This window comes from Xenopus laevis, chromosome 3L (assembly GCF_017654675.1).
Source record: "Xenopus laevis strain J_2021 chromosome 3L, Xenopus_laevis_v10.1, whole genome shotgun sequence".
Classification (NCBI taxonomy): Eukaryota; Metazoa; Chordata; class Amphibia; order Anura; family Pipidae; genus Xenopus; species Xenopus laevis.
In genome coordinates this window covers 64,262,564-64,271,751 of record NC_054375.1, presented here as the reverse complement: position 1 = coordinate 64,271,751, position 9,188 = coordinate 64,262,564, and the positions used below count along the sequence as shown (strand labels likewise).

The 9,188-nt window shown below is 38.3% G+C and overlaps 1 protein-coding gene across 4 annotated transcripts in view; it reads left to right on the top strand.

Moving 5' to 3' along the window:
• The first annotated feature begins 3,489 nt into the window (after positions 1-3,489).
• The window catches only part of xpot.L (exportin, tRNA L homeolog), a 31,208-nt gene continuing 25,509 nt past the window's right edge, over positions 3,490-9,188 (top strand). The window contains exons 1-3 of one of the 4 annotated variants that reach the window (XM_041586317.1): positions 3,490-3,680; positions 7,903-8,039; positions 8,779-8,861. In XM_041586317.1, coding sequence (XP_041442251.1) covers positions 7,980-8,039; positions 8,779-8,861 — 143 coding nt within the window. In that variant the 5' untranslated portion in view covers positions 3,490-3,680; positions 7,903-7,979. Of the gene's footprint in view, positions 3,681-7,902; positions 8,040-8,778; positions 8,862-9,188 lie in introns of those variants that run through there. The other 3 variants (XM_041586318.1, XM_041586320.1, XM_041586319.1) reach the window with 3 other exon arrangements.

Below are 9,188 nucleotides of genomic sequence, written 5' to 3'. Positions count from 1 at the left end.
TTGCGCTGCGTTCCACTGCCGACTGCGTTCCACTGATACACCTGTCCCAGCTTGTAATCATCCGCGTCTCTATGGAATTTAGTTCTTTTCCGATCTTCGACTGCTTTACGATGTTTGGAAATCACCTCATCAGTTCTAGTAAGAATTTCTCTAAGTTCATCCACTTTGAGAGAATGTTTAAGTTGATCCTCTATCTCCTTTATACGTATGCCCACATCAGTAATACTGCTTTGAAGAAATTCTATATTAAGCAATAGAATGTCAAAAGAACACTTGTTCACTATTTGTTCATAGCGTTTAATAAAGTCAGTATTATCCTGAAGATAGTAGGTCTCAGGTTTACACGTAGACCACGTGGAATTCGTTTCAACTTATAATATTCTTTAAGTGTTATAGAGTGGAGTTCCAAACCTGTATGGCGTCTTTTCTCCTTCTCTAATTCACGTGCAAGGTTTTGTCCAGTAGGTTCGGTCAGGAAAGAGTTATTACTCGAATCCTGACCTAAAATGCGAATAGCATCTGCTTCTGTATAAGCAAAAGTTGTAGATTCTTGTGAATATGAGCCTTGGTGAGACATTGTAGAGATTAACACAGGGAGCTCCTCTTGGCAGGAAAAGCAATTCCACACAAAGAAATTAGAGTGCTCACCTGTTCTCCATACAACCTTTTCAGGTATCCGGTGCTAAACAGCCTATCAGGCCTCCTGCCTTTGACCAGTCCCAATATAGCAATTCCACATTAGCTGTAGCACACGAGTCTTTGTTTAGTGAGGGGGATGTTCACTTATTCACTCCCATTGACTCACTATACCACTCCCCCTAATTTATGTATTTAAACCAATACAAAAGAGTGCAAGTTTAGGCTTGATAAAGGGCCCTGTGTGGCCCGAAACGTTGCCATGTTTGGATGTCTGCACTGAGCCAATAAAGAACACGTTTTATATCACTAAACAAAGACTCGTGTGCTACAGCTAATGTGGAATTGCTATATTGGGACTGGTCAAAGGCAGGAGGCCTGATAGGCTGTATAGCACCGGATACCTGAAAAGGTTGTATGGAGAACAGGTGAGCACTCTAATTTCTTTGTGTGGGATTGGTCTGGTGTAGGCACCTGCAAAGGTACAGCATGTCATTTGTGAGTAGAAATTACTTGCCAGTTTCCACCTATAACAGTACTTGATGGGGATAATCTTTTAAACTATAAAGCCAACAAGCAGGAACCTCTTCACCTCCTGTATGCAAGGCTGGACTGGTAATCCGTAGATTCTGGCAAATGCCATGCTGCTGTTACAATGTCAAAGATAGCCACTATTTATTGGGGCTGCGAGGGGCAGTTTGGGCCTCTGTGTATGTAAAATAACAGGGTTTTTGGTATGGACCTGCATGTATTAGTCACTACTTGTAGTGTCATTTGTGAAATATGGTGGCACATGATGTATTTATAACAACATGTTAATAATAACCCTAAACTCAGATAATACTACCTGGCACCTACCTACCTTTGGCAATAGGAGCCAAAGTAAGAAGAACTATACCTGTGCACTTCTACAATTCTTAGAGGTCATCTGTGTTTAAAGGGCATGTAAAGTCTAAAATAGAATAAGGCTAGAAATGCTGTATTCTGTATACTAAATATAAACATGAACTTACTGCAGCACAAGCCTAATCAAACAAATAATTTATGCTTTCAAAGTTGGCTACAGGGGGTCACCATCTTGTAACTTTGTAAACATCTTTGCAAGACTAAGACTGTTCACATGCTCAGTGTGGTCTGGGCTGCTTAGGGATCATCATAAACAAAGCTGCTTGAGTTCTGCATGGCTGGGAAGTAAAGTGGGGGCTCCCCCTGCTGTTCATAGCAGCAGTCAGGGACCATCTGACAATTCCTATCCACAGCAGTAAATGATTGGAGAATTTCACTGCAAACAGTCAGGTATATAAAACATACACATTTTTAATTAAAGTAGATAGGTTTCTTTTTCATTAAAGAAAGTAAAAATGGGATTTAATTTTTTTTGCCTTTACGTGCCCTTTAAGGATTAAAGGACCAGTAACAGCAAAAAATGAAATTGTTTTAAAGTAATAAAAATATAATGCAGTGTTGCCTTGCACTAGTAAAACTGCTGTTTTTCAGAATCACTACTATTGTTTATATAAATAAGCTGTTATGTAGCCATGGAGGCAGCTATTCAAAGGAGAAAAGGCTCACGTTACACAGCAGATATCAGATAAGCTAGGTAGAACATAAGGTTATCTGTTATCCATTGTTTATCATGTGCCATATAGCCTTTTTTCAATTTCCGCCATTGCTTGTTTATATGAACTATAGTAGTGTTTCTGAAGCAAACAGATAAGTTTTACCAGTGCGGGGCAACAGTACATTATATTTTCATTACTTTAATACAGTTTAATTTTTTGGTGTTACTGTTCCTTTAAGGCAATTATTATATTTTCTAATGGGCTAATTGGGAAAAGGAGCCCAACCCTTTATCTTACACTGGATTTATCCAAAGTCTTGTCCAAATAGGGTTGCCACCTTTTCTGGAAAAAAATACCGGCCTTCCTATATATTTATCTTTTTTCCCTGTTAATAACATTGGGATCAACCATCATTTTTACCGGCCAGGTGGCAACCCTATGTCCAAAGGATCTTCTGTTAGGTGCTTCTTCCAGTACCCTACTAGCTTCTGAGTTTGCAGCTCTCTTGAATAGATTATGGCATTTTTCTTTCTGACCAGATATCCAGTTTTAAAAAATGTTTCCCATTATTACAGGGTTTTCACTGCAATCCTAACTAAACTGAATTCAAAACAAACTGCAACAGGCTCCAATTGACTTTACTATGGAGTAAAGCTGGCCATAGATGTTGAGATTTTTAAAAGATCCGATCATCATTGTGAGACCACGATTATCTCGGAACGATCGTACGAATTGTCCATCGACTAAAAAGACCAATTTGCCAGGAAAACAAAGGGGAGCTGCCTGCTTGTCCCTGCAAACATAGATAGATTGCACTGGAACGGACAAAGATTTTTTAACCTGGCTGATCAATTTCCTGACAGATGTTGGCCGAAAAATCATAAGATGTTTGATCGTTCGAATCCCACTAACCACGCGATAATAATAAAATCGGTCATTCTGCAAGAGAAATCTTTGCGTCTATGGGGACCTTTATCCTTTAATGTGGCTTTCTTAGTGGCAGACTAAAACAAATCTTTTCAACAGAGGATGGGCAAGGTACAAAAAAAACACATTCCACAATGCACCGTTTCCTCACTCTTTTGCATGTGACTGTGTGTTGTTTGTAGTACCTAAGTTGCTTAGGCACCTTTCTCCAAATCGAAATGTATTCAAGTTATCTAAAACTGTTGCTTTTTAACGCCTTTTGTCTGAATTTCAATTCGGAACAACCAGGAGTTTAGAACGCGACCGCCAGCAAAGGGTTAACATTATTGTTGTAAACCAGGTGCGCGCACGTCGTCCCGCCTATAGGCGTTCTGACGACGCACTGCGGGGGCGCGCTTACAGTTTTCGAGATCTCAGCTACTCTCTGAACTTGCTGACAAACCGACGCTGTGACGTCATCCACGGTGCGGCGGAAGATCACGTGTCTCGTGCCGGTATGGCGGAGTAGCGACTGGGAGGAGTGGCAGCCATATGGAGCAGTGACCTGTGGGGAAGGTGAGAAAGGGTGGGGCTGGTTACAAGGGGTTAGGCATCTCTTGGGCCATGTGGTCCCCAGTCACTAGTACTAGGGAGATTTCTCATGCAATGTGGCAATGACTATAGTGCGACGGTGCGATAGCACATGGACCTGGCCTGGCACTCTTGTCAGTGTTTCACTTACGTGTCACTCATATTGGGAAGCGACGTGTCAGATGCATAGTACTTTGCTTGCTCATTCCTTTCAAGGCTACGGGCTCTTTGGGGGCTTTTAGGGCTATTCACATTTCGAATTGTACAACTATAGCTCACAGTATCTAGTATCTAGCAATAACAGCTCGTGGAGAGCCCTCATTTACTGCATTCACCTATATGTCCCAGGCATGGTCTCACACGTGTAACTTGCACATGCCAGTGCATTCACAGACTGGATCTGTCTGTCAGTCTTTTTAGTGGGCATGACTCTTCTAAGGGGATCTACTAAACAAACGCTTTTTCCTAATGAAAGAAACTGGAATCCTAAGCAACTTTAGACTGGGCATTTGTTAAACATTCCAGTGGTTGTAAAGTTATTCGTAAATGTAATCGTGATTCAAAACATAATCTGTCATAATATGTTTATACTTCTTCTTCTGACTCCTGAGCTAATGAATGTACCCAAGTGAGAACTGACTTCTGCTACGTTGTTTCAAAAGTCAGAACCAGAGAACAGCAAAGCGATGTACAAAAACCGCTCTCAATAGCAATTGCATTGAATGAAGAAGAAAAAAAAACATCTTAACGTAATTGAAAATTCTTAATGTATATTGGAAAGTTGCTTTTAATTGAAGATTCACTTTAAAGGGGTTGTTCACCTTCAAACAACTAGTTGTTTTCAGATAGATCACCAGAAATAGCAACTTTTTCCAATTCCTTTCTATTTTTTATGTGTCACCGTTTTTCTAATATTGAAGTGTAAAGTGTAATTTTTTCACCTTCTAAATCAGCTCTTGAGGGGAGGGAGGTCGCCGAGCCTGTAAACTGTTCTAAATTGATATGTTTAGTTGATACATTTCTTATCTTTGTCCCTGCTGAGCAGAATCTCTTGTTTTCATTAAAGGCAGCTGTTAGAATTAATACAATAGTTGCTAATACCCCAGAAATGCTGCTGAGAAATGTATTAACTAAATGTTGCAAAATTGTAACAGTTTAGATAGAGTCTGCACCTTGAATTACTGAGCTGCCAGACTCAAACAGACACGAACATTTAACTTTAAACTTAGATTTTGGAAAAACAGTAAAAAATAAATAATGGAAAGTAATTGAAAAAGTATTTATTTCTGGGGAACAATCTGAAAACAACTGAATTGAAAAAAGGGATTGGAAGGGGGAAAATTATGTTCATTACATGCGTATGTTATTACTATCTTAAGGTTAAGTCAATACACAAAATAACCTGCACTGTACAAATAGTCATGTGCAAGTTCTTTTGTGGCTTTACGTCGTCTAATTATGCACCATGTGAACTATGACTGTTCTGTGGGCTTATTATGTATGTGGTCAATATCCATAAACAACTAGCAAATGTAAGCCTATATTGTCGTTTGTTGAAATAGTGAGTAGTCTGTTACTATGACTTTTCTGTAAGTAAGGAGGAGTCATTGGACTTTACAATTGACCACAGTTTCAGAGATGAAATACTATGTTTGGGGTTAATGCTTTTACCTCCATATTAGAGTAAAATCTATACTTTCTGCTACCTGAATAAAAATAGTATATTGGTGTTTTAACGGGACATTTCGGCCATGATTATACAGAGATCCAGTCATTTTCTCAATTTACCTAGACGCCACCATAACTTAGAAATTCCCAAGAGCAGTATACCTCCTTGTTCAACGAGTAGAATTTGCGCTGAACATACATTTGCCTATTGTTTTAATCATTAAAAATATTTTTTAAAATCTATTGTTTCTGTTATTTTTTTATTTACATTAAATAATATTGGAAGAGTGACAAACAGACTGGCATTTGGACTGCAGCTGTTAACTGCCCCATCACTTTTACTTTTTAAAGGACATGGAACCACCAATAATTTATGCCAAGTGGAAGTGCACACATAATAAAAAGCCGTATTTTTCATTGATGATTGATTACTTAATATTTCACACTTTTATTAGCGCCATTTTATTTATTTTAACGTCATTGGTGATGCAATCATCCAGTGAATGCACTTTGTCTCTTTGCTCTTCCTAGTGAACTCTAATATATTGTATCTCTTTTTCAGCTGAGTTTCTTTTTCAACTGCAGTTAGATACATGTGATCAACCGCACAATCAGAGCTGTGGAGTCAGGAGCAATTTTGGTATCTGTAGTGGGAGTCTGAATGTACTGAAAATAATCAAATCAGATTTAAAGGGACGCTAAAGTCTAAAATAGAATAATGCTAGAAATGCTCTATTTTGTATACTAAATATAAACATGAACTTACTGCACCACAAGCCTAATCAAAGTTGGCTGCAGGGGGCTGTAATCTAGTAACTTTGTTAAACATCTTTGCAAGACCAAGACCAGCACATGCTCAGTGTGATCTGGGCTTCTGTTTGGAGGTTAAGCTTAGGGGTTGTCATAAATTATCAAAACGGCACAAGTCAAATAATATCTGCCATAGAAGCTGATACAGCAAGACTGATTAATAATCAGAATATGCAGACTGCACTGGATCTGCAGATACGAATCTCTTCACAGATGCCAGCTACTCTACAGGGAAACAAACAAAGCTGCTCGAGGTCAGGGAAGTAAGTTGGGGGGGGCTCCCCCTGCTTTTTGAAAGTATGATCTGTTTCTAAGAACAATACTTTAGTTAATTTTGGATTGTATTAACAAATGAAAGTGTTTTAAAGTAATTAATATTTAATCTACTGTTAGCATGTGCTGGGAAAGCTGAGTGCTTGCATAGGTTACATAACAAATAACAGATAAAACACCATTGTATTGGACAGGGTTTATCTTTATGTGTTGTGCAACGTGTCTTTTCTCCAGCTTGAATGGTTGCCCCCATGGCTAAACAGCAGTTTGTTTATATAAACTATAGTAGTCTTTCTGAAGCAAACACACAAGTTGTACCAGTGCAGGGCAACAGTACATTATATTTTAATTCAGTGGCGTAACTAGTTGTTACTGGGCCCCATAGCAAATTCAATTTAGGGCCCCACAACTTTTATAAGTTGGCCTATTTTTCCAAGATATATTAAAATTGCTAGTTAATTAGGGTCTCACTGGGCCCCCTACACTCCTGGGCCCCCCTGCAACTGCAGGGTCTGCTTCCTCTATAGTTACGCCCCTGTTTTAATTAATTAGATACATTTTCTGTTTTTGGTGTTGCTGTTTTTTTTTTTTAAAAAACAGAGGAGTCGGAGGTACCATAAAATGATGAGTTGGAGTCAAAAGATTTATGTACTGACTCCACAGCCCTATGCACAATTAGGCCTTGAAACCTTTTTACTGACTCTAATGTGCATGTGCTGGCTGCAAAGCCTGGGTTTTGTACATACCAAGTATGCTCAGGAGAGAGTGAGAAAGGGATGTCTTCTATCTCTTAGTTAGAGAAGTTGTTGTATTAAATGCTGCAAAGTACTGAAATACAAGTGTCTGAAATTAAATGCATGTAAAGCCTGGCAAAGAATAATCTACTAACTCATTTTCATATTTGGGTTTTCCATTTCCTTTAAATTTATCCTCATTTTATAATGAACATTGTCATGTCTGCCAGTCCGTGGAGAATTGCTTTTCATAGAAAATCAGTATTAGAACCCTTACCTATATTTACCTCTTGCCTTAATGCCCATTTACAGGGTAACTAAAGCCCTTCTGAGTTTTATGAGAATATTTCAGTACACAGGCTGAGGGATGATTTCCCAAGTAAAGAAGTGCATTGATACTGAAGTTCTAGACACTTCGGTGTTCTTTCTTTTCCTCCTCCAGGTGACTTGCTATAAAAAATATAAATGTATGCAGCTTCAGTTCTTACATAACTTACTTTTAGGTATCTTCATTTAATTTCAGCTTGTGTGAAGATTGTACTTTTCCACAAGTTAGATTTTTCCCTCTTTGATTTCATTGATTGCTGTAGTATGTTCAAGGCATGTTGCAGAACACCCACATCCACACAAGCTTTTACTCTGAATTTCTGCTGAAACCGCAATCCCCATCGTTTTCATAATACCATGTTTCTACTAACTATGCTTTTTCTATTCTTTGGTAGATGTTGGTTGATTCTGCTGTGCCAGAAAGGGGCAAACCTATTGGGAAAAAAAAGAAACTTGAATTATAGCAGCAGACATGGATGAACAAGCTCTGCTTGGGCTAAATCCAAATGCCAGTGCCGACTACAGAGAGAGAGTATGTTTTGTGTTTTTACATGCATGTTATTTGTATATATTATTTAAACTTACTGAAAAAAATATCTGCCCAAAATAGAACTATTTATTAAAGATTTGTAATTTCATCTCACTGTGTAAATAGGTAAACCGTGTATATATTTGAGATGAGAATAAAACTTAACTTGAATCAACTTTTCCATTTTGAGCTTGGCTTCATTTGTTGATCTTTGTCCAGTCCTTTACTTTCTAAGGGAGACATATATTCTAACTTTAAAAAAAACAAAAAACAATCTTTGAGGCAATAATGAATAATATTGTTCCAGGTTCACTGGATAGTATATTAAATGGCCCCTTTATTGGAGCAACCTATAGATCTGCTACTGTCCCTGTCAGTGTTTCAAATGAGTGGTTCATGTGTCCTAATGGTCCCTGATGCACAGTAGGAGAGGACAACCAATCACAGCTCTGCAGTCACTCAAGTAGAGACGAGCTGCGGTTCCCTATCAGGTCAGCCTAGTTGCTGATTGCACAGTGTAGTGTGTGGAGTGCCCCCTCCCCCCCCCACCGCCTGGGGCAGCGGGAAGAGGAACAGATTGGCAGGACTAATAGGGTTTTTGCAGAAATTTTCAATAAATCAACCCAAAATCCTTACTTTTCTTGTTGTCATGTTGTCCTTGCCATATTTTTCTCACGTACAGAAAATATGTAATCTAGAGTATTAACATGGGTATTTTTTGTTGACCTTTTTATTTTTCCAGGCATCTGCATATTTCGAACAGTTAAAAGTATCACATGATGCATGGCAAGTCTGTGCTGAAGCTTTAGTGCAATGTATATATAGGTGAGTATTGGGTGGCTATACAATTCTAGGTTTATATTTAAAGATATAAGTAGGAATATTATAGGTTTCTTAAAGGCTGTATGATTTTTTTTTCAGTAGTTGTTTCACAAATTTTTATAACTTTGTTTCCTAGCCCCAGAATTGCAGATTTACATTTGGTAATACATACTTATTGGGACAGATTAGATGTGGCAGTGTTATATGTAACTGGTTTACCATTATCTTTGTAGGTATTTAGGAATTCCATAATCCTGTTTCCAAAAAAGTTGGGACACAGTGTAAATTATAAATGAAATGAGACTGGAATGATTTACAGACCATTAAAAC